Consider the following 25,878-nt stretch of genomic DNA (forward strand, 5'->3'; position numbering starts at 1 on the left):
AGTGGATACAGCTGTTAAGTGCTCTTTGAGGGCAGTGATTCATGGTATGATTATGAACAGAATCATTTTGCACTTATTGCAAATAAGTTTCCAGAGCATCAGAGCTGGACTGTAGTATTGTGTTTTTTTACAAAAATATTTCAGTTAAAAGATCTATTGTGTCTTTTTTGCACTTCATTCTTTCCTTTCAGACCTGACTAAACTTTGTCAGACACAGAAATAAAATTAAAACTCTGGGTTCACTTCCTTCACTAGAGACCCTTAGAGAAGAAGGTGAGCCACTCCAAGCAAGTTGCCACCAGGTTATTTGTTTTTATTGCTCATCTAGGATTATGAGATTCACTTTTTATTTCCCTTGATATTGTGAGAAGATCAGAGATAGTCATGTCATGGACGCTGTATACTTCTGTGGGCGATGTTGTACAAAGTTTAAAAATGAAAAGATGATGCTGTAAATGGTTGAGATCGATAATTTTTTTTTTGCTCAGAGGCCAGAGGGCTTGTGAAAGTCTCATAAACGAAGCTGCAGGTCTTCATTATTAAAAATGTGGGAAAACAATGAGTCCAACCTTCAACAGGAGCTGACAAATTGCATTAATTAAATGCGCTTTAATTTTGAATATTCTCTTTACAAGTAATTTTCTCAGAATTGCATGATTTAATCAGACTTCAAGATGTGTTTGATATTTCAGTAAAGCTGCAGCTGAACAGATCCTGTGTGGATGCTGCTGCTGCTGCTGACAGGATGTTTTCACTGCAGGACATTTGTTTACAAGGTGTATTAGGTGAAAAGTGAGTCATGACAGGAATGATAAGTGCATGAACATCAACATGAGAGCCGAGCACCCACTATCTGTAGTTACTGTATTCAAATAAAACAGAAAACAGGTGCACACAGACAGTTTTCTTTGTTTTTGATCCACCTGCGTTTTATAATGATGCTATAATAAAATCAAAGGTTCCTTGAAAGAATGCATATCGCCCACCACCTTTCATGATGAAGTTTTAGACTAAGATCATTTAATTTTGAGAGATTTTGGTCAAACTTTGAAAATGACATTATGCACAATCTCATATCACAAGATGTCCCACTTAGAGAATGTGTTGTATATGACTCTCAGCTATAACCACAACAATCATTACCGCAATATCTTTACAACTGACTAAATTATAGTCATTTTTTTGTTTTCTAAAGTCATCTTGAATAGGGTTTGCTCCGAAGGTTAATCAGTTGTAAATGTGCATCCAATGATTAGTTTCTAAAAGCGTCATTAAATTGTATTTTGCTAATAGGCACTTGAATTTGCACACAGGCAGGCAATACTGTGTCAAGAAACAATGATTGTATTTATGATGCTGACTTAAGTGTAATACTGGTTTGTGCTTTTCATGAACGTAGTGATAAACATGTTTATCCAGCTTCAGAATTTAATATAAAATATTTTAGATCGAATACAAAGAACCTAATTAACAGCTGAATAAATGCCAACATTGTAAGCGCCGTGAACCTCACCACCACCCTTTGAATGTTTAACAGATAACATCAAGAATAATGAACATTATTGCTTTAATTGTCTAGCTGCACACAGTAAAAAAAAAACAAAGAAATCTGAATATATTTAAATAAAATCAAGCTCAACTGCACACCTACAAGGCTCTACAAAATACAAATTATATTATTTTAAAAAGCAGCTGCATATTGAAATAATGCTTGTTAAAATACAATGTAACTCATTATTTTACAAAGAATGCCATCTGTGATAATGTCTGTGCTTTGCACCTAACTGTAAAAAGACTGAATGTTGGGTCACATGTGCCTCTAAGACTAAGTGCTACTAAATGTTTGCACTCACTGATAATTCTTTGTTGAGACCCTTTTATGGATACTTTGACAATGTGTCCAACATGTTACTACATCTAAGGTTATTTGCCCTTCTGAACACTGTGATGATTTTACTGTAAAAAGAAAAAAAAAAGATAGATTTGCAACATAAATTTACAACATCTTGTGATTGAAACCTGAAAGAATACTGCTATGAATTATATATATATATATATATATATATATGGTATTTGTGAGGAAGTCTCCAAAAGGCATCTAAACGTCCCTGGGCGTTTCCCATTTCCTCACCGGGGTCACAGAGGCTATAGTCTTGTCTTGCAGCCTTGTTGTTTGAACATGTTCAAACAATGTGTGCGAAAAATATTTTCTCAAAATAGTTGCAGATTTCTTGCAGGTATCTCAAATCAGTCTAGAATCTTTCCTAAATTAATTGTGGGCATCTCCAACCTTCTAAAGACCGCTAGAGCTGCATTTTGAACAGGATCTCTCGTCTGACAGAAAACATACGAGGCTACAAATGCCCAGGTCCAATCAGGCCAAATAAAAGTAAGCAAAAAACTTGTCCAAATTTGCATATCAAACATGTACTTCAGTAGATTAAATCATAAATGTGGGAGAGGCTGCTGAGTTGTACTCTGTGGGCAAAAGTAGCTGAATAATGTGCACGGCCTAGACTACAGTTTTTCAATAGGTCGTCTTTTTTTTTTTAAATTTACCCATCTAAACATGGCCATATGGGTCCCTGACTGCTCGGTCGCAAACACTCATAATTCAGAGGGACTGCAATGGAAAATTTGCTAATTTTCTCACAATTTCGTGTCGTTAACAGTCACATCCCAGTGAGATACTAACCTTAGCTCTACAGTGAGCTACATGAAGGAAGGCAACTATTATTGTGTTTATTTATTTACTTATTATTACTTGAAAATAATTGGAAAGAACTGTCATAAAAACACATTACTTGTTGCTTCCCAAATACCTTATTCAGATTCGGCTGCACTGATACTGGTTACACATGTTCTAAACTTTGTAGCTGTGTCTTGTTAAGAAAATACCAAAATTATTAAGAAAAAATATATTTCATTTCTTGTTCATCATTTCTGTTTTTTATTGTTGTTTTTTTGCAGCAAGTCTGCATGATGTTGCTTAAAACAAATGTAATATTTATGAATTTCATTTCTTGAGCATCAAATTTGTCTGTATTAAAAATGTTCAGAGCAGGTTCAGAGTTAAGTTGGATTATCACTGACTGAATGTACTTTTTAAAAAGTGGATAAAAATATGTGAACATGAACAAATGTTTATGTGTTCATGCACTCTTCAGCTACAGCAAACCTGACTACGAACTCTATAAGAAAATGCACGAGGAAATAAAATATCATTTATAAATAACAGCGGGGAAGGGCCCATGTTTTACAATGTGTTCTTTAAATTGTGCTGACAACAAATTGCAGCAGATTCTGCAGATCAGAATTTCTCCATCATCCTTTTAATTATTTACAATAATCAGCAGCTCATCATGAAGAGCTTCAATTTGTCTAAGGAAGCCTTCTTTTAAGTATGTTCTTCATGAGAGTTAATAATTAGGCAAATTTGGTCATTTAAGGCAAAATATCCGATTAGTGTCAGAGAGAAGAATGCTTTCTTAGAAACTGCACCCAGTCTCCTGTGTGCAGGAGACAACTCCAAAACCAGACAATAGCTTGAGGCAAGTCTACATCAGTACCTTCACTCACTTGTCTTCTTTAGTTCTCGTCTGTTTTTCTTCTCTTTGACCTTCACTCATTTATCTTTAGGTTTAACCTGAGAGGTATTCACTGCACAGGCCTCTATGACAAGCATTTAGCAATAAATATGTTGCGTTTGTGCTGTTAAAGTCAACTTTTTGAGTGAAAACACTAAAGAGAAAATTAAAGCAACTGGACTTCTGTAGTTGAAGACATTTTGTTTCCCATCCGAGAAGCTTGCTCGGATCAAAGAAAACATTACTCGGTCATTCAATTGATGGATTGTTTTGTTGAGTCACATAGTATGTTTTGGTGTTCGTTTGTTGCATTTAAAATAATCAGCTTTTAAGTGATGAATATATGACAACAACTGTCCTCCTTCTTAAAATCTTACATGTAGATGGAAAGCAGCATGGTGAAGAGATAATCAGCACGTCATGAAAAGGGAGGAAACTTTTTGAGGCTGTTGACGGGATTTAAAACTATATACAGGCCAAGCTACTGCAAACAAGATTCATGGGAAGGCTCTGGAAGTTTGAATTTATTTGCCACAGGCATGACAACAAGTCAAGACCTTTGCACTTCATGTTTTTATTGCGATATTTCAGGGGAGATGGACTAATTTCCTTCATTTTTAAAGCTTCAAATATCAAAAAAACACAAACAAAACAAACAAATCTAAAACATGCAGACCTTTTCTGCACATATAATTTGAGTGTAAATGTTTCTGTGAAAATGTTGAGTCTGATCCATCAGAGTTTAGTATGCAATGTTTACATACGTTTGCTCAGGTTTTTCTGTGAAAGGAGTAAAACCAACTGCAGTTGGCTAATTTTAAGGCAAGAAAGTTGCTAAATCTTGGCTGATTCAACAACAAACCTAGGGCCGTGTTTAGTAATTTGAATATTGTAGTTTAATTATTCATTCTTTTATACCGTTCACTTAACCCTTTAAAAAAATTTATTTAAACTATTTTGTTTTCTGAAAGACAGCTTGTGTCGGTGTTTCAAATTAGCATTTTTGCTTGAACTATTATGAAATTGTTGTTTTTGTTAACTCACCTGTTTATGTGTCTATATAGAATTAAATAAATCTAAATCTAACATTGAATCATATCTATTTATACAATTAGTAATAACTGGGAATAGTAATAGTAATAGTTCAGATTCACTGATTGTGGTCAAAATCCACGCTGTATGTTCTGTCATCATATTACTCTAATTTAATAGCTTATTAATAATAGCTTATTGAAGAGCTTCCCTTCTGCGTGCCAGTGTAAAATAAAAAATAAAAAAAAAAACTGTACAGAGGCCTTAATACAGCACTTTTTCAAACAGGTTCTATAAATGCTGAACAGGTTATGTTTGTGTAAAACATTAAATATAAGTTTTTTATTCATCATCATAAGGAAAATCATATTTTCTTAAAAATCTCTTGACATGTTTTTAAGTAATTTGCATGATCCCAAATTGTTTTGTGGTACCTTTCATTTAATCTTTGATGACTTTCATTAAAACAAGGAAGGAGGGAACATAAAAGCTTTATTTGATGACATTATTGCCTAATGGAAGAAAATTTCAGTGGTTTTAAATGTGGCATCTCATTCAAATTTCAGAGTGCTAAAAAGGTTCAGTTGCTGGAGAAATGTAGTGAAAGTAATGAAATTCTTCATAAAAAGATGTAAAATTAATTTTTCACTTAAGGTCTCTGTCCTCTGGAGCTTTGAATCATAAAATCCCTCTGAGCTTTGTGCTGCTTGTAGTAAAACTTTTTTTTTTTTTTTTACATTTCTCTACCGTCCCTGTTAGAATAAAATTTGGTTTGGGTAAAGTCTAGACAGAAACAGGTTATTTTATTTAACTTTTTAAAAAGTCAAAGGCCAATGTTTTTAATAATTTGAATTTGTCCGTTTTTTTTTTCTTATCACAGCACATTTTTGGTCAAGAAAATTGGTTGTGTAAAAATCTTAAATAAAAATCACCTTTTTCACCTTAGCCTGGTTGGCAAAAATGAGAATTTTATAAATAGCCTATGTAAAAAAGGTAATTCTTTTTTTTTGTAGTAAATCATTTTGCTAAAAGTATTGGGAACTATGGTGTTCTCACGGTAGCCATAATAACCAGTTAGGCACAAATTAGTGAACAAACAAACAGAAGAAGCAGAGAACTCTGATGGACACAATCACTTTATCTTCATTTTCCTATCATAAAACCAAGTATTTTCTTATTATTCATTACTGTCTTGTCCTCTTATCTTTGTAGATTATACAGCATTTACAGAACAAAATAACTAGATGTTAGCAATGTTTGTTTCATTAAAATTCGATTTTTAAAGCTCATTCAGTGTTCTTAGAAATAAACACTTTCTGTTTGGCTTTCTGCTGATGCCGACCTGACTGTTCACAGAGACAACCCCACAGAAATAAGGCACTCCTGGTAATCTTCTTAGTCTGTAAAGTCAGATGTCCTGAACCGATTACCTCCTTCAATGAGGCCTGTGATGCAGCACTGCCATGGGGAGAGTTGGCTCTGAGCTCCAGGTGGAACTTTATCCTTTTACACAGTTATAAACCAAATCAATATCCACCACAAATCCGTCGGCAAGTCACTGACATGAACTAAGCCTTGTTAATGCCGAGCCATCACTGGCAGAAAAGCAAGAACACTGGATACACAAGTTCAAGCTTGGGAAACAAAATTGTAGAAAAAATAAGATTCAAAATTACCTCATCATCTTGCAGGCACACTTCAATCAGCTGTAGACAATGGGCTGCCTTTTCTGTCCAAGGTCACTGTGCCTTTAAGCAGAGGTGTTTACCACTTCTGGGCATTCTTGCACGTTTTCTTCTCCAAAAGAAGCTGCATAAAAGCATGCGGCTCTATGGTTGAAGCCCAGATGAGTAGGAGACATTCAGAGAGTCAGTCAGGGGCGACAGCAGAGGGGGAACTGATTTGGCTGCCTGATAACGTCTCACAGCCCTGCGGGGAAAATAACACGTCAGGACAACACCGCTGATAAGGAATCATATTCCTGTTATTACTCTAAATTCAGGCTTGGCATAGGAATCATGAAGACGATAGCCAGCCTCTTGGTTTAGCCTCTCACACCGGGCACTGATGATGAATTTTAATTTTCTAGATGAAATTGAAATCTAAAAGTCCTGCACAGGTTTTTCCTCTAACAGGTGCTGGCCCACCTCCTAATCAATTGTAGTGGAGAGGAATTACACCTGGGGTAGTGGGTGCATAGTCTTCTGCCACACAAAGCAGCACAGAGTCCTGTTTGATATTTTGCACTGGCCTTCATTTATAGTATCTCTGCCTAACCTGAGGATGTCAGAGGATTCTTCCCTGCAGCTTCCTGGTTCTGTGCAGGGACCCATTCGTAGCAGGTCTGCAAGGTGACTGATAAAATATCAAGTTAGTGTAACAAGTTGTTAGGAGTCACTATTTTTTTTAATAAGAATTCCTTTCCCGTCTAGGGTATTAAATGCATTGTGTGTAAAAATCGACTAAGGTAAGAACATTTCAACCTGATTACAGAGATGGACGAGCAGATGGCGGCTTGATTTATAATTCCTATGATATTCAAGCAGTCTAAACGTCCTATTATCAGAGTTATAGGATGGGAAAACAAACAAAATGCACAAGTCAGTGGCATTTTGTTGGTTGCAGAAACAACAGGAGGAACCATGAGTGGGCATCAATCATCATTGAAATAGAAAAAAACACAATTATTATTTACAAATTGGATTAGATTAGATCTGTATATTTTTTTTAAATCCCACGATATTCCAGCTCTTACAGAGAATTCTGTTTTAGTTGTCCAACTCTGTGACTCCCACAAAAACCATAACGCATGTCTGATGCTCCTTTAATGAACAACTACACATTTTAAACACGTTTGGAACAAATTTTAAATGTGTGCAAGAAGCAGCCCTCACAAACAGAAAGATGCGACATGTCTTCCCTTCAGCAAAACCTTTAGTTTGGTCCTGCTTATTTATAATGGAAGTCTATAATGTTATAATGGTTGCTAAATCTTAAAGTTTTTAAGTTTTTAAGATGTTAGTGAGACTAAAAAGTATACAAATCCATAGAATGGAAGAAATTCTGGAAAATTGTGTTTTACATGCAGTTTTATGCAGTAATAGCAGTGCATTAAACATTATCTTTGAACTCTTAAAGAGCAATTACCCTGACATATGACCTGTCCAAGGTGTACTTTATATTTTACACTGGAGAGAGGCACCCGCTCCTCTGTGACTCTGCATGGAAAGGTGGGTGCAGAAAATGGATGGATGGATGACGGTTGGATGTAAGAGATGTTTTTAGCTTGTGTTTTTAAACACCTCGTCTAGTTTCCCTTTGGGCAATCCATATGTCAGTATGCTCAAAAGATTTCCCACTACAAACACTAAGTGCTGCTTTGTACATAAAACTATTGCTCCTTCTCCTCAATTGTCAGGTAAGAAAATGAACGTAGTTGTAGCAAAAACATTACAAGCAGCAAAATTTTTTCAATCTGATCTGCTCTGAACATGTGTTTAGATGATAATGAGCTTATATACATGTACAGCATGTATGATGGAGTTTTGTTGGGGGAAAAAGGAGAGCATCACAACTTGTATGTGGATTCTGAGTTTACTGTCTCTCTTTCTTGCTCTGCTGCTTCCTGTCCTGGTATCTTTGATGTTCTGAATCTGACTTTAAAGTCTTGCCAGGGGTCTTTAGCGAGTCTGTTCTTCAGCGTAACAGCAAAAGTTGGATCCAGCCGGCTGTGGCGTTCTTTGAAGCTGCATTAATCATCTTTTATAGATTGGTTTTATCTCCACTTTATCTCAAGGAAGAGGCGATAAAAACATTATATAGCGTTGGATGGCCAAGCTGTCAGATAAACTATCTTTCAATACACAGTATATTACCTTGGATGGATACCTTGACTCACAATAAACATCAACTGAATTATTTCCTAAGAAACTGTTATTGAATTGTGTAACAGGATTTACTGTATATAAGAGAATCGTTTGGAGTGGTACCATTTAAGAAGTGAAGCTATTCTGTTATCTGCTATCCTCGTGATCTCAGTTGATGTCGTACATTTTGGTGCTCAGCAGTTTATTCAGTGTCATGTGTTGCTCCTTAGCCCTCTTTTACAAATTTAAGTAGCTCTTGTTGAGTGTTTTACATAAAACGTGTATTTTAAAGGTAAAACTTTTTTTGTGCACTTTATTGTTTTATTTGCATTAAAATGTAAACCAATCTTTGCAACATACCTCTCACCTTTGAACTGCAGTGAAAGACACTCAGCTCAGGACAACATCAAATTTATATATTTTATGGAACAGCTAGGAAAGGTTTACACAGTGTTTTGGCTTAAATATCTCTAATTTATTTAATCCCAAATCAGAATTCATCTGGATGCTTCAGAGTTTGCAATTAAACGTGTGAGTCTACACCGTAAGAAGAACAGCTGCTGATTTTGACCTTCCCTTCAGGCTTTTTTTTACAGTCTGGTTGGAAATTTTACCACACATTAGCTAACCTGCTGTGCATATTCATGTACAAATTTCTTCCCAGCTGTGTTATTCTTTGATCTTGTGAATGGCTCTCACACCATCTTTTTCCCCTCCCACTAATCCAATTCTGAATGGACTTTTAAAAGAGTTGTAATTCCCATTGATGGGTCTTTGATTTGACAAAGTCCCTTACAGGGAGGAGTTCATTCTTTTCTTTTCTGGAACAAAAAAGGTAAATTTACTGATACACGTCTATTTAATAAATGATTTCTTTGAGACAGTTCAGTTTTGTACTGCAAATTATAGGATATTTTTATCTTAAAAAGTCCGAATGAGGAGTAATTTCTGAAAATGGGCCCCAGTTAAACATTTTTGGGGAAATATATGAGAACACTAAATAAAATCTTATTGAGGCTTTTTACATTTTGTGGACTTTTTAAAATCAAATGTTTTTCCAGAGAGGACTTTCAACCATTTTGACACTCCATAAATTATAATATGCAATTCAATCTAAAGAAATTCACTGTTGTCAAAATGTTAGTGTGATATAAATCAGATAATAGATAGCATATTTAAATTTAGTATAATGCATGATTAAATGTATATTTTTATTAATAATAGTTATATACTATATTTTGTGTTTTGTTTTTGTCAGTTTTTAATTTAAAGAATTTTATTTTTTAAGTTCAAATTTTAAGTATTGTTTAAAATTAAGCTTTACTCTAGTTTGTGTTTGTGTTTAAGACTGAAATCACATGTATTTCACAATAATTGCAGACAGTTTATTGACTTGTGACAGACTTGATGTCACTTGTCATCCTACACTTTTGTACCATTAAATTAATATACACTAATACCATCAGTTTCTTGATAGCTCTTCATCATTTGTTTTATATATATATATATATATATATATATATATATATATATATATATATATATATATAAAACAAATGATGAATGGACAGCAGGATGACCTGATTCTCTGAGTGATGGTCTTAAAGATACAGGAAATTCTTAAGACGTGGCTTAACTAGTCATAAATTGGAGATTGTTGCATCAACAAAGTGTCTCTTAGCTATTTGTAATAAGCATGAAATAAAAAAAGAAAAATACACTACAAGTTGTTCTCCAAGGCAAGTTAGAGTAATAAATAGCTCAATGCTTGACATGATACTAAAGGAACATGACAGTTACAGTGACATTAGTAATTGCCTAGTCCTTCAAGAACATTTAAAGATTTAAAAGAAAATCTTGTATTTATTTCAAAAAAGCCTTTTGTCACAAGCAACAACCAGCCGTGGATGTTTACTCTTCAGTTTGTTGAGAAGGCTGGCTTTGTTCTTATCTAGGCTAAAGATGCCTTCAAGGTGCAGCGTTCTACTCTTTTTAATCTAACTTTAAATTATCTAATCATCCAAAAGCACTGACTGATTCTTTCAAGCATTAATAATAATAATAATAAACATTTTGATGAGGAATCTGCTGATAAAATCTGTAAAAAGTTGAATAGAACCAAACAAAGAGGCAATCAGAATATACAGTACATACACACATATATACAGTACATTCTGTTTGCCTTATAATTGTCTTGTAATTGCCCTCTGTAATGAGGACATAGTCCTGCCAAGCTTTTTATAGAGAGAACTTTCCCCATGGTCATAATGTTGCACTTGTTATTAGATCCTAATGAAATTTGACATTTCAGTTTTAGTGAGCTGGAACAAAATTATATTCACCAAACTTTCCTCTCTTTTAAATAAGCTGTTTAATAAAACCTGTTTAAGTACTAATTATTTATTGACTTTTTATAAAATTATTGTAATTGATTTGAAAAGCAGTAAGTTACAGTTAATAGAAATATCTGGTGATGGATGAAATTTCAGAAAAAAGACTTGTAGAGAAAAAAACTGTAGGAAATTGAATTTTATTACAGTAATTTTTTCACGATGTCACAAGAGCATTATTTAAAAATGTATTCATCATTACATATCTAAGCCTTGTACTTTGGAATTTATTTTTTCCGTTTCTAAAAACGATTTCATAGCAATGATTTGAACAAAAAAACTGAAATACCCATACTGCACCAAAAATATAGTTTTAAAAACCCTCCAATTCAGAAGGCATTTTTAAAATTGTTGGGTCTTTTTTTTTTTTCTAAAACTCTGTGAACAGGAGGTGGAAATGCTACAGAAGAATCTTTGTTTTTAAAAACAACTGGAGCAATATAGATGGGGCACAAATTGTAATCCCAGCTTTAGGGAAAAAAGAGTTTTTGAGAATCTATTTTTTCCTGAAATATTACCCAAAAACATTAGATGAAAAGAAGAAGAAGAATAACTGCAGGAGGGCCAAGGCGATGTCTCACATCTAGACAGGTCAGTTCATTCTGCTGAATACATGTGTGTACTTGTTTTCCTCTTTGAATGATTGTGTCTATTAGAGTTTATATCTGCACAATTATCGCCAAAGAAAAATGTGTGATGGCTTCACTTATTCAATTATATTTTAATTACACATAATTACACTATACACAAAGTGCAATAGCTCAAGAAAACCATCCTCTTAATGATTGTGCCAGTTTCTTTTTTAAACGTTTGTAGTCCTTGGATATTTTTTTAAATATCATTATTTGCATCCTGCGCCTCAGATTGCTTTTTCAGACACTCTTTTGTCCCTTGAAATGAACGGATGAGCGAGCATCACAGCAGCGTCATTCAGGAATGGATCTGACCTCCATGTGACGCAGTTTAATGCAGACATTTAGCCCACAGCACTCACCAAGACTTGAGCCAGCAGGATTCGATTAAATACTGAGCTTAACCACAGACAAGATAAGCTCTGGATGTTTCTGGCTGAATTTTGTCGACTTACAGAAACAGGATTTTAACGGTCTTCATAAAATGTTACTGATCTGTGTTCTCTAATAAACTAAATGTGACAGAAAAGCAGGACGAGCTGAACACTCAAATATTTTATTAGAAAAGGACGCACATGCAGCTTCCTCCATGACACATTTTGTTGTTAAATGACCATCGGATCAACCAAGACAAGCAGTGTTCCATAAAAATAATAAAATCAAAAGAGGTTTCAGGATTACAAACATGAAGGAGCCTTTCTTTATCGTTTTTAATTTATTTTTTTAAAGTCATAAGTTGAGTGTCTCTCACGATGCAGTTTTAGACACAGATTTTACTCACAAATGCGTCTACAAGCCAAATTAGAAACCTGAGAAAAACACACTCCCACTCACTGTAACTGGAAGGACATATTCATGGAGAAAAACAGAAAGAGTTGAATAAAAGTCAGACCAGAACTTAGAGATCAGAGAGGACGTTTCTTCGAGGCATGGTGGACGCCGCTTTGACCTTCTGTCAAAAGCTTTCCGCCTGTTTTCTTTTCAGCCCCTCCAGATAAACCTAATTTTGTCTTTTCAGTCAGCACCACCATGAGTGTCATGTGTTGGAAGGCTAAGAGTGAAATGAGCCTAAAATAGCTGAAAACAAGTGTCTGAATCACACATTTATATGGTGGTTTCTTGGAGGGCAAAGTTATTCTTTCAGAATTAATCTTTTTGTCTATTGCTGTTTTTTGTTCTGTGCCAAATTTGAGAAAAAGAGCAAAAATTAAAGTCAGAGGTTTGCTTTTTTTTAATCAATGATTATAGATTTTTCAATTCGTGCCTCATTTATCATAGTAGGAACAAATTTTTCCGCATATGGTTCTCAGCTTCTTATTTATTTTTTAAACATATGTATCAAAAGCTCCATGTTTGGTTTTGGAATGTGCCTTCAAAAAAATAATTTGATGCAGCTTTTTTTTTTTTTCTTTCGCAGATTTCTTGCCTTTACTGCCAAAAAGACAAAAACACGTCAAACACAAGAGATGTGAAACAATCCTGGCAGCAGCATTTTGCCATGAAAAAGAGCAGCCGTGCTACTTAAGCCCCAAAACGCTCAATACCTGTTATTCATGAACCTCAGAGGTAACACAAATGTGTGCAGTTTATTAAACTGAAGGAGCAAATTTCCCTTTCATTTCCCCATTTGGCACTTGCTGGACTCTGACCGCTCCCTAGCAGCTTTTGCAGGAACTACTCCTGTCCTGCCTTTGAGGCGGCTGCTTCTACAAGGGAGCATTGTTGTCATCTGGGAGACATGAACGCTCAGGTAGATGACAGGTGTCCAAGTAAAATGCATGGCAAGATGCAGATTTTCCCGGCTGAACACAGCATTGGAACCTGATCAGCAGTGTCACTCACAAAAGGTGTCCTATTTTTCCTGATTTTTCAGCATGGATACCCAAACCGAGAGACAGAAAACAGAGCGATGGGATATAAAACCAGTAGCTTGTTCGTTTGGACGGTTGTGCAATGAGGCTGTTTGAAATAAATGGAATTAAATAAAGGAACAAGTAGAACTGAACATGTAAGTAGATAATAAGGGCATGCTGCAAAGAGGAAGCGATGCCACAGGAGAGGGGTAAAAATACATTTGGAAAAGCAAAGCGAAGAAGCCAGGAGATAAGGTTGACCGGAGCGGGGAAGGTGTGGACAAGTGTGTGAGACAAGAAGCGACAGAGGGTTATTTTTAGGCAGCCAGCGCCTCTGTTGTTGCAGTGTTCGAGTTGCTGGGCCCTCTTACTCCCAGGCACATGCCGGCCATCTAGATCACAGAAGTGACTCATAGCTTCCTGACTTCCACCTGAAACCAGCTCTGACCCCGACTACAACAACACACTCCTGCTCTGTCACATCTCTGTACAGGCATGACACACCACTGAGGAGACATCACTTGGACTTTTAGAGAGGGGGAGTTTGACCCTTTTATTAAGGGATAAATAAAGAAACTAATAAGTACAGTAAATGTAAGACATCGTATTGATGACTGCAGTGATTCATCCCATCTAAGCTTGTTGAGTTTTTATTATAGATTTTGTGTCCCTGTATTTGTTGTGCATTATTTGCAATAGTTAGTAGGAACTACTTAGTTTTATGGTTATTCTGGGGTTTTTTTTGTGTGCGTTTAAACATTTTTAATTGTTTTTTGTATGAAAGCCAAAAAATGCTTTCAAATTCATTTTCATGGTTTTTATCTTTATGGCCGTTGCCTTAAGATAACAAATTGTTTATTTTGTTACTGCACGACAAATGAGCTTCGTTTTTTGAGTTAGCAGGTTATTTATTTTGATGTAGAAAAGCTCATTCTCTTGTGATATCTAATTGATTCAAAATCACAAATAAACCAAAGATGTACCGTGTCAGTAGCATCAGGACAGTTGGACTGACAACTAATTCAAGCTGAAAGTGTTGCATCAAAGAACATCCATCTTTGTTCCATCTATTACCGTTATAGATCCTCTCCAAGTGTCATGACATCGATGCTGAATGATGAAACTGGTTGTAACGTAACTAGTTTTTTTCTTTTTTTGCTCTATAATCATTTTGTTCTTTTGAGAAGGAGGAAAAAACCAGCTTCTTTTATTTTGACATTTCCTTGATAATGAAATAAAAGTAGCCTGCTTATCTTGAGAAAATCACCCTAAAGTTATTAACAGAATATACGGCCATTTTGGCATCTGTGGTTTTTTTAGTATGGTCTGTAATTTTTTTTTATGTTTTGTTTTTTAGTTTAGCTATAATGTTAATCTTTAGAAATTTTTTAATTTAATTTAATTCTTTACTTTTAGAGTCTAATACTTCCAGTTGTTATTTTGGTTAGGTAAGTGCCTTAACACTGCCCCAAAGATTTATGCAATGCATTATTCTTTTTTTTATGTATTGTAGTTTATTTTTCTATTCAATAGAAGCAACATTTTATACAGCTTCATCAGTCAGACTTGACAGTAAAAACAAAAACAAAAGAAACATTCAGTCAAGCTCTGGTCTTTAGTAAAGTTTTGGATTTTTAATCAATTTAATTCAAAGTCCAGATCACTCTTTATAAAAACAAGATGGCACCCAATGCTTCATTTGTAAATGAAAAGAAAAATGTGAAAACATCTTATATAAAACAAAATGCTTTAAAAATTAAATAAAAATAATTAAGACAAAATTTATTGTTACCAGTTAGTAAACATTTTCTTTACTTAAGTCCACTTTCGGTTTTACCTTTAAAAACTTGATCTTATTAAAGAAACAACATAATCCTTTTATATAAAATTATGAAATTCAAAATGAATTAAGAGTATCCTGATCTGTTTAAGGCTTAATCCTAATTCAATTACTAAAATTTTGGTTTCTGTTTTTCTTTCAGTGTGAAACATAATTTTACATTTTTTAACGAGTGAAATCACCGAGCAGTATCTGCAGCAGTGCAGCAGCAGACCTCATTTCCTGCATCTGTTGTTGAGGCAGATTTGAACGTCGAAGCACTCTGCAGTTTGTCACACAGAGAAACTTTTTTAAAGTTCCCTCTGAGATCTTTTGAGTCGCCATTTCCTTGCTTATCAAATGCGTCTTTGTTCCTTTCTCCAGGCACAAATACAAATTAGGAAGGAGCAAAGTAGAACTAATGAAAAAAGAAGATGTTTTTGCTCAGTCAATAAACTAAAATAGAAAGCCCAACAGAGCAACAAAGTAGGTTTTCCTTCCGTTCACGTTGCTGTCAGTTTTAAAACACAGCATAACATTTTTCATTTTAAAGAATTAAAAGAACAAGCTGGAGCAAATGAGAAGTCCTCCACGTCCTTGCAGAGCTTCTAGGAAATTGTTGTGCCGTCATCAGAACATGCTTCATAATGGCTTGAAATTAATGTGCTGCTAGAATAACATTAATATCTTGGCATACTTTGTATCAGTGTTGAGCGAGATTATTACCTGTTAGCATTTAATGAGCTTTACAGTAACAGCGTTCATTTTTTTGTGTTTAACATTTCTAAAGTCAGACAACCAGTCACATTTTATTTTCATGAGTTTACTGTGAGTTTTTATGCTTTTGTGTTTGCCTTTGTTAGGAGTTAGGATTAACACAGCTTATCTCTGTCGCCGTGATGGTAATCTTTTATTGTCATGCTCACAGTGTGACCTCACTAATTCATGATAATCGGTTAAAAAAATTGTTGAATGGCTCAGTTTGACTATCCGCACTTTAATCTTACGTGCATCCCCGTCTCAAATGCATTACATTAAATGTTCTGCACTGTGCCTACCAATGTGAACAGAACCTGCACAACGCGCACACTAACATACAGATCGCCTCCTGCTATACCGCAGTACGCAGCTCACACCCACCGATGACTCACCGAAGCCTCCGTAACGACAGACTGTGATCATATATTTCCTAACAAGGACACCAGGTCATTTTTAAATATCACTGTTAAACCCATGTCATTACTGAAATTTTTAGTTCAGTAATGTACTGCTCTAATACCACGTGCTCTTTTTCATCCCTTTTATGCTTATTTTTTACTGTTGTATTCGAAAGGACCAACTCATATCTTACCCAGTCCTTCCTGTGTGTCCTACCATAGTGTGCCCTAACGTGGCCTGAAAAGCTGTTCTTCTGCAGCGGAACACACACTGCTGTTTTGTCAAATCGGGTGATTTATCGGAGACATGGGCTGTTATTTATGTTGTGGCCTTGCTACGGGGGCAATTGCAATATTTGTTGCTATGAGCAGATGCTGCCTTGTAATGAAAAGGCTCACTGATATGTAAAGAGGAAAGCAATAGAATAAAGATTAAAGAACTGGGCTCAGTGGCAGAGAGTCTTAATAAATCACTAACTTTTGCCTTTGAGCCTTAAGGACAATTCTCTTTTATCAGTTTTATCATCCACTCTCTGTCATGGTTATTGGTATTTGTGTAAGCTTCTGTTTTGTTTCTGGTTTTCTGTTTGTTTCTGTGTTCCTGTTTGCTGTCACTATTCACTCCTCCCCAGTCACTCTTTTGCCCCTGATTATCTGCCACGCCCATCTCCACCTGTAAGTCATTGTAATCACTCACCTGTGCGCACTTCCCATAATTATCCCCTGTGCATATAACCTGGTCATTTTCTCCACCACCCCGCTGGATCATTGTTGTTGTTGTTGTTGTGTTTTCATGTTCTGCTCCTTGCCCTACCCTGCCATGCCCAGTTCCTTTGTTTGGTCTTTGTTATTAGTTGTTTTTTGCTGCCACATCAGCTCTTTTGTTTATCTGTTTGTTTTAGTTAATAAATTAGTTTCCTTTTTAAGATGATTTTGCGTTCTGGGTTAGGGTTAGCCCTGCCTCTGTCTCTGTCTCCCCTCGTTATGACACTCTCTGTATATTATGTATAGTTCGCTGTATATTTTAGACAGCTTAAAAGAAAAAGCTCCCAGATCACCTTGTTAAGGCAAAAGATTTAGGAAAATACCTCAATTTACCTTTAAATACACCTCCTAAAGCTTTAAATGAAACTATCTCAAGTTGAACCACCATACTACTTTATTTAACACACACTTAAAAAACAGCAACAGGATCAACCAAAGTGCAGGACAATGAAACAAACAAGTGCAAGACAGATTTCAAAATACATAAATCTACACATGTAAAAATAAGAAACAATTAAAACGAACAAATAAACAAATAAAAGCACAATAAGGTCAATGTCATCTTACAATGGGTCAAAAGCCTGGGAGTAAAAGTAAGGCAAGTGAGGGAGTCTGCATAACAGTCGGTGGCAAACCAGAGTTTCGGACCTGCAGTTGAAAAAGCAATTTTGAGCTGCATCACATCCTTGGAACCATTAAAAGCATCTGATGTGCTGACCTCAGAGAGCACTGCAGTACTCATGGCTGCAGCAGTTTACATAGATAAGTCGGAGCCGAACTGTTAATAGACCCAAAAATGTACTAGATATTTTTAAAAGAAACTCAGAAGGGAAGCCAAAACTGCAGAGATGTGTTCACGTTTGCCTGTACCTCGTAAAAATCGAGCTGCATAATTTGTAACCGGTTGCAAACGAGCAACAGAAGTCGCTTCAATGGGAGAGTCACATAGGTGGAAAAAAAATCCTTGATCTTGTCACAAAAACTTCTATCAGAGGTAGGGCCTGAACTACTAAAATGCTGACCTTGTGATGCCCACCTTTTGCTCAAGCCTTGAGATGAGGATTTCAAGGTTTATGGTGTCAAAGGCAGCTGTTAGGTCCAGTAGGACAAGCAGTACAGACTCACAAAACTGGAAGATGCCATTAACCTCCCCGTGGTCTTTGGCTCAAAAAGACCCAAAATTACAAGGGCTTCTTTTCCTCTCTTCAATTATGAGGGCTTCAGGAGGGTTAAAATCCCTCAACAGAGGGCTATGGTAAGCTTTAAAGCCAGATTGTAACATCTCCAAAATCAAATGTTAATCCATGAAATACTTTAGTTGAAAGTAAACAATTTTGTCCACTAGTTTAGACAAATATGGGAGTTTGGAGACAGACTTAAAGTTTGACACCTCTGACGGGTCAAGGCCTTTTTTTTCAGCCAGGGTTGCACAGCAGCATGTTTAGAGGGGTCCAGTATTGTAAAGACCTCCTTTACAGAGACATGACAACATCGAAGGGGGTCCAGATAACTTCATATTGGAAATCAGTTGCTATAGGAAGGAGAGTGACATAGATTCAAAGTGGTCAAACAGAGCTACACATGAAGACAGGATCATGAGCTGGTGGAGAAATGAGAGCCAGAGTGCTCACAACCTTTTCCAAAAACTTCAGAAATGTTATTTAAAACTATTTTTATTAAACCTTATAACAAATCTTGTAATTATCTTAACGTCTTATATATAAGACGTTAAGATAATTACAAGATTTGTAAGCTTCCCATTACAAAGCATCAAATAATTATGTAATATTCTTATTTCCTTCAATGATTCATCAGTAAATTACAGCAGAGAATGAGGGTTACATTAGTCTTACAATAGATTCACTGTAATTTTAATGTACTCACCTGCAACTTATCGAGTGACACCCATATTTATTAAGCTGTCAAATCAAAAGTTTCTACCACATTTGTCTCCCTGTTCTTGTTCAAGTTGAGTCCTGGATTGAGACATTGCCATTTCAGTCACGTCTCCCCCTTCTCTCTTTTATTCACTCTTACCTCTCCTATCCTGTCAAACCCTGTTTTGTTCTTTCTAATCCAATGCATCTGGTTCCATACTGCTGGTCTGTTCTGCACAATGTCCTGTCCCATCTCTGCTCGGGGGTTATCCAGTGATTCCTCAGCCAGAATGAGCAAAGTTTGCTCATCTGTATCTTACTGGTAATATTTAAAAATGCTGGGTGGGGGGTGGGGGGGTGTGTGTGTGAACCTACTAATATATTATTTTATAAGTCAAATGCTCTGAAGTTTGTTGATCTGGTCAAATATAAAACAACACAAATGATGTATGAAGTATGACACAATCCTTTTCTTGTAATTATACAAAATGCGTGTTTATGGATGGAAATGGAAGCTGTAATCTTATAATGATCTGAAAATTCTGAATGTTTATACAACTTTGAAAACTTGTTTCCTGTGCTTCTAGTAAAACTGTGAAATAGTCATAGTGTGGAAATGTTGAAATGTCCAAACATCATCCAGTTAAAAAAAGTTAATATACCAAGAGTTTAACATATTTACACGTCTTCCTTCTCCACTTTGGACATGACATTGATTGTTCTATTTTAAATAGTGTGCTTTTTTTTTCTTGGCTTGTTTAAAATCATCTAACCTAAAACATTATGAGCGGATCTGCATGAAAATTGTACCAGAAGTGAGATGTGGCCCAACATTATTTCGTAACCAGACCCTGGTTCCTCTTGTGGAAAGTGCCATTATTTCTTTTTATATCACATCACTACTGATCCAACATATATCTGCTTAGTGGTCAGCACTGTCACCTCACAGCAGAAAGACTGTCTATTCACCCAGGCTGTTTTGTCAGGAGTTTGCAGGTTTCTGCTCATGCCTGTGTGGATTTTCTCAGAGTACTTTGATTTCCTCACATAGTCCAAAAACCTGCATGTGTTCGGTTAAATGGAGATTGTTTCTGTTGGTCTACAGTCTCTGTGATCAGAGTTACATCACTCAGGCAGCATGAGAACTGGGTCAGGCCCAGTTTTTTTTTTTATCGTTTTAATTTGTGTGTATGTTTTTGTCATTATGAAATATGCAGAGAAAATCATGTCAGATACCCACAGCAGTGGTAATATAGCCCCAGAACTCAAAGTGGTAAATTATTTTTACAGTTGTTTGGCCACTGCGTTCCTATTAAAAGGTACATTGCACCAGATTTCAGTTCTGTCCCTTTATGAGCAGGGATTATAAGCTTGGAAACACACTGGTGAGGGGTCAGAAAAGTTTCTCTCATGCCTCTCTCCTTCTCACTCACAAACATCCTAAATCCTCTCTCCGTATCTAAATCTCTCTCGGGGCAATCAGTTAGCGTGTGTATTTTAAATCTGTCACTAATCTCCATTATTGGCATAAAATACTGGACAATGTTAGCTTCACTGCTTTCAGTGTTTAGACACAGATCCGTTCAAGCAAATATAGACAAATTTCATATTTTACAAAAACATCTAAGAAAAAATATTTACAGTAAATAGGTTGACCTTAGTTTGACAAATACTGTGCTGATTGTGACTTAAATATTTTTAAATTTTAGTTAAGAAAATATTAAAAGTGGGACCCTTTTTTCTTTTTTCAAGTAAACTTTTTATTTATGGGGGTGATATTCTATCTTTAGTTTGACACAGAAAAGGGAAAACAGATGCCACAAACTACATCCCTGTGGAGTTAAAACAAATCTAGAAAAGCAGAAAAATAGCCAGATTTAGCTTCAGGGAGAAAAGTAAATAATCGAGTGTTTCAGAGACTTAAATTAACAAGTTCAAAATCTTAAATTTGCATTTTTTTAATTTAACAATCTTAAATTTTGGATTGACCGATCTTAAAACACCAGTTGATTTAGGAGCAAATCATAAATATAAGTGAGTCTAATTATCAAAATTTTTTATAATTTATATATAAAAATATAATTTTTATAATGTTTCTTTTTCTGTGTTTTTGTGCAGGAGAAGTTGCAGACCTTTGCCTTCCTGGTGTTTGTGGTGGTCTGCACCTTAGGATCCATCTACCTCTGCGTCGTCCTCCCTGAAACCAAAAATAAAACATTTATGGACATCAGCCAAAGCTTTGCTAAAATCAACAAAATGCCCATTCCTTCCCCAGGCCAGGAAATGGAACTGGTGCTATCCATTAAGCCTGAAACAAATGGAAAAGCCCAAGATGTGACAAAGATGGAGAGCTCTTTTTAAATAAACAAACAATCTTTATGGAGAAGCAGGGTCAAAATATGAAAAAAGGCATTGTTGTTTTTTTACATATTTATTTGATCAGTATAATTACAAAATATTGAAATACATGTTTTTTTGTATATGTTTTGTATTACTGATATATCCAAGAAAATGTCAGTATTTTAGCTTACTGTAATTGTTGATTTATATTTCTTATTGAAATGCAGAGAAACAGATTATATTTTGTTTACTGGTAAACCTCAGTTGGAATGAAGTCATCCAAACTGGATGCTGGAGGCAAAGTGTTTACTAAAATGCTCAGTGCTCACTTGTTGAATCTACAGAAATAGAACAACACCGGACAGTGTGACACTGAGGCCTTTTTTACATTACAAATTTTCTCTCTGCAGTGACATTTAACTGCAGAAAGAATCCAAGTTACTGTGGAAAAAATAAATTAAAAAAAAAACCTACTTGTTTTGAATAATAAAAATAAAGAAACATAATTAAAAGGCATAAACGTCTTACTGAAGTGATGAAGCCTAGGCGTAATTCAGACTGGAAGACCTGCTTCAGCCTCACCTGCATCCAATCGCTGCGTCGAGCACCTCCACTCCAGCCTATCAGCCTCCGACCGCGCCTCCAGCTTATCCAACCAGCGAGCAAGCCTTGTTTAAAAGGACCTCCATCCTGGCCTCATCCGTTCGCCGGCCGAACTTCAGCCCACCTCCAGCCCTAGTTTCCCAGCCCCCGCAAGCTTCCTTCCTCTCTTCAACCTCCACCCCCAGTGTCCGGCCCGGGGAAGACGCCTCTAATGCTCAACCTGAGCTTCTCGTCAAAGCGCAATGCTATTGTCGACACTCGCGTCTTGCGCTGCGGTCTGAGCGCCAAAAATCTTATGTCATTCATGTCAAATAAAACTATTTAGTTGAAGCTTTTCTTTGTCGTGAGTCACTCAAGGTTGAAATAACATAGGAAAGCTTTTGCAAAAGAACCAAATGAATATTCCTCACCAACACCTCCAAACATCAGCCACAAAAGGCGAAAGAGCCGATTTACAGCCAGTGTTTGATTTGTCCCTTTTTCTTGTAATATAGTAGTGCTGCAAAGTGCAAAGGTGAGGAGACCACCTTTGGATATAAATGACTCAAGATAATAAAAAAGACAGAAATTTGGTGTCATTTTTTTGCATTTTGACACTAATACAAACATAATTTTGAATATTAATGTATGTTGTATATTCTCTAATCAATCAAACAAACAAATGCAGAAACTTCAAAATTATTTGACATTTGTCAATTTAAAGATAGTTTATTACCTAAATGAGAAACAGCTACAGTGAAACAGGACACAAAGATGTTAGGTTTAACGTTTTGTAAGAGTGAAAACAAGTCAGAGCTGAGGTTGCTCTGTGAAATTTTAGATGTAAGCTGAATATAACTGGATTTGTCCAATAAAAAAAAGAGAAAAACCAGCAACAATTAGCAACAGAAATGTAAAATGGTATCAAGATTATGAGTCACTTCGGACATAATCCAAACAAATTCAACGGCAACTACATTTTTCTTTCAAGAATAAAAAAAGACCTGTTGCCGTTTTACTCAGTTTGTTAGGATTACAGATTTGTTTTTGTGTTAATGGGGGCTGGCAAAGTGAACTCAAAGTAGAAGTAAGAACTTTATGATTAATAAATGTGATCTAAATATAAATCTATCACATTTTTTAAAGAGTGAGGGTCATCCACCCTTTTCAAACAAAACGCTGCAATGATAATGATGATGAGTGCTGTAAAAGTCACTGGTTAGAAACTCAAAGAGATAAACAATGTGCATCATTGACTATGTTGGTGATTTATGTTTTCATCACACACACACGCACACACACACACACCTACACACACACACAACTGAGATATTGCCTCGGTATTTCCACAGTGTAGAGGAAAATATGATTTATATCTATGGAAGAAAAAAATGTCAATTCGTTTTTCGAAGACTTTCAAAAGTCACATTTATTTGTTAGTAATCCTGTTAATTCTCATTTTTCTTATTAATCTCTACTGGTTCGTGGAAATGTTACTGATTTCTTTACTGTGTTCACCAGCTAGTTGTAAACTAGGAATAAAAAAAAAAATCTCATTACACTGTCCAGTATGACGAGCTGATGTGAGGATGTAAATGCAGAATTTGTTTTATAACTTAGTCAGCTCTTTACTGCAAATGGTGATTCTAAAATTTGAATAAAACCTTTAGGAAACACGATGGTGCACACAGTGACAGCACCTCGTTATCTGATTTGAATACTTTAATAGAATTGATATTGACTTCTCAGAAATACTTGAAAAAAAAAATATGCACGACGGGCGGATGTGTGTCTGAGGAAAAGCATTTTGCATGATTATGACACACATGTCTGTAAACCTTCCTATAAAGACATCAGGTTTGAGGGAATGTAGTAAAATCAACAGACAGTCTCTTGGAGTTTCTCCAGTTCTGGAAGGGGCTGGGGCTACTTCCCACCAGATGGTGGGAGCCAGCAGAGGAACTGATCTGAACAGAAGCAGACAAGCATGGCATTAGATAGCAGTCACAGTGTGCTTCACAGTAGGGCGTACTCAACATTTTAAAGCCCTCTGCCTGCAGGGCTGACACTCCACCTTCCATATACTCTCACAAAAGCACAATAATGTATGTGTGTGTCATGCCACAACAAAGAAGTGTCCAATTTCCATACTGCATTGTAGAAAAGAGGTGTCTAAATTTCAATGTGTTATCACTTTCATTTTAATTCCTGATTGTATCCAGTGGGTCGCCACTACTATTACATTTGCCAAGCTGGGAAGTATGCAGTGAAGTGATGCAAATAATAATTGGTGTTGTCTCTCGTATCTCTGCTCCGGCATTTTACTCTTGAGGAGTTGCATTCTCAGTTGGGTTCGTCAGTCTGTAATTGACAGAAAGGCATCCTAAAGATTGCTGGTGGGTAAGTAATTATAATACCGTAGAGCTGCACAGAAATATGCTGTGGGTTTTAATATGATGCACTGAGAAGTGATGCTGCACTTCACAAATTACTGTGCTTATCCAACCACTTACACATCCTCTCTGGATGTCTGTTAAAGTGACTTCCCAAGTTTGGGAGGAGATGTCACATAAATCATAAATACAACATTACGTTTGCTGTTAGGTGAGTTTCTTGAAACTGAAACTCCTCCTCCCGAAGCTGCTTGAAACTGTGTCGTTTTGGATATTGGTTCACTAAAAAAGTCCTTAAAATAATTACTACCACTTTTCAATGAGAGTGCCCTTTTAAATTATAAATAAATAGTTAACAATGCAGTTATTTATTAACCTGTAACCATTTAATAAACAATTTATAGGCAGTAAAAAAATGATGCCGATTCAGTTTTTGCCTGGATGCTAATTCCTCACTGTTTACCTCTATTTTTCATCATTTAGATTTTAAAAATTATAGTATTTGTCAGTAAGTTTCTTGCATGGAAGCCATATGGGTATTTATAGATTTTAAGTTAGTTTTGGCATTGAAAGTTGTTTAGTTAAAACAAAAATAGCCCAATCAACTAGCAAAACATTACATTTACCTGAATGAATTAAAGTGCAACACTGGATTTTTCCCAATATATGTATGTATGAACAGAGTTTAGTAACCATTTGTTAAATACTTATGAATGCTTTACAAACCATTGACCAATTTACCAGTAACCTATTTATAAAGCAGTAATGAAAAGTTTATAAAAATGTACTTTTTTTATAAAGTGTGACACAATAATTTCAATTTACTGATACTTTTGTAATGGGAACCATCATGGTATCAATATTAAAAGGTTTAAAAAATAACCTCAGAAATTTCAAAAATCCCCCTGACCTTGTGGAGTGACATGTAGGGACAGTTATAAATCATCTCTGCCATCCCTGTTTAAAGTTTTGTTTGTTTGTTTTTCTCCTCATAAAACACAACAGCAACAAAACTCTAGCAACTTCAATTAATTTGAACAAGACTAAAACCTACTTATTTATTTTTTTATTTTTTGGGTGTGGAAGAACAAAAGCACAAAGATACAAATGTAATCTGACCGTCTCAGGCTGCTGAAACCTCATAAAAGATCCAGCTGAAATAATTTGCACAAGTTTTGTGTCTAATTTTATTTTGGTGCCACATTAGAAATAAATCTCTGCTCAGCTGGTTTGTTTAGAAAATAACTATTTCCCAATAAGAAATATTTGAACTATGAATAAAGACATTTTAGATGAAAAGAAATATTTATCTTTAAAGAATGAGCTGGGCGTTTGAATGTTTTAGTCTTTTCTTGCAGTGATTTTCTGTGAGCAACCACAGCTTCCTTTTCTCATTCACTGACTCTCCTCCACAGGCATCGATGTGTTTTTTGCTGCTCCCTGGACGGTATGAAAGGTCTGTGTAGCAGCTTTTATTCAGGTTCAGTGTGCTTCGCTTTCACCTTTTCACACGCTATACCGAAAGGGAAGCTTGTGTTTAAATTTCTTGCTCAGGGTCACTGGGGCCAACTTGCATATGGAAGGG

General features: G+C 35.7%; 1 protein-coding gene across 4 annotated transcripts in view; it reads left to right on the top strand.

Annotated features, from left to right (window-relative positions):
- The window catches only part of slc2a9l2 (solute carrier family 2 member 9, like 2), a 130,657-nt gene extending 108,406 nt beyond the window's left edge, over positions 1 to 22,251 (top strand). For all 4 annotated transcript variants that reach the window (XM_037975176.1, XM_037975178.1, XM_037975177.1 and 1 more), the window contains exon 12: positions 21,097 to 22,251. In XM_037975176.1, coding sequence (XP_037831104.1) covers positions 21,097 to 21,179 — 83 coding nt within the window. In that variant the 3' untranslated portion in view covers positions 21,180 to 22,251. The remainder of the gene's footprint in view (positions 1 to 21,096) is intronic.
- The last annotated feature ends 3,627 nt before the right edge of the window (positions 22,252 to 25,878 follow it).

The sequence above is a fragment of the Kryptolebias marmoratus genome, linkage group LG4, assembly GCF_001649575.2.
Source record: "Kryptolebias marmoratus isolate JLee-2015 linkage group LG4, ASM164957v2, whole genome shotgun sequence".
In the NCBI taxonomy this organism is placed as follows: domain Eukaryota; kingdom Metazoa; phylum Chordata; class Actinopteri; order Cyprinodontiformes; family Rivulidae; genus Kryptolebias; species Kryptolebias marmoratus.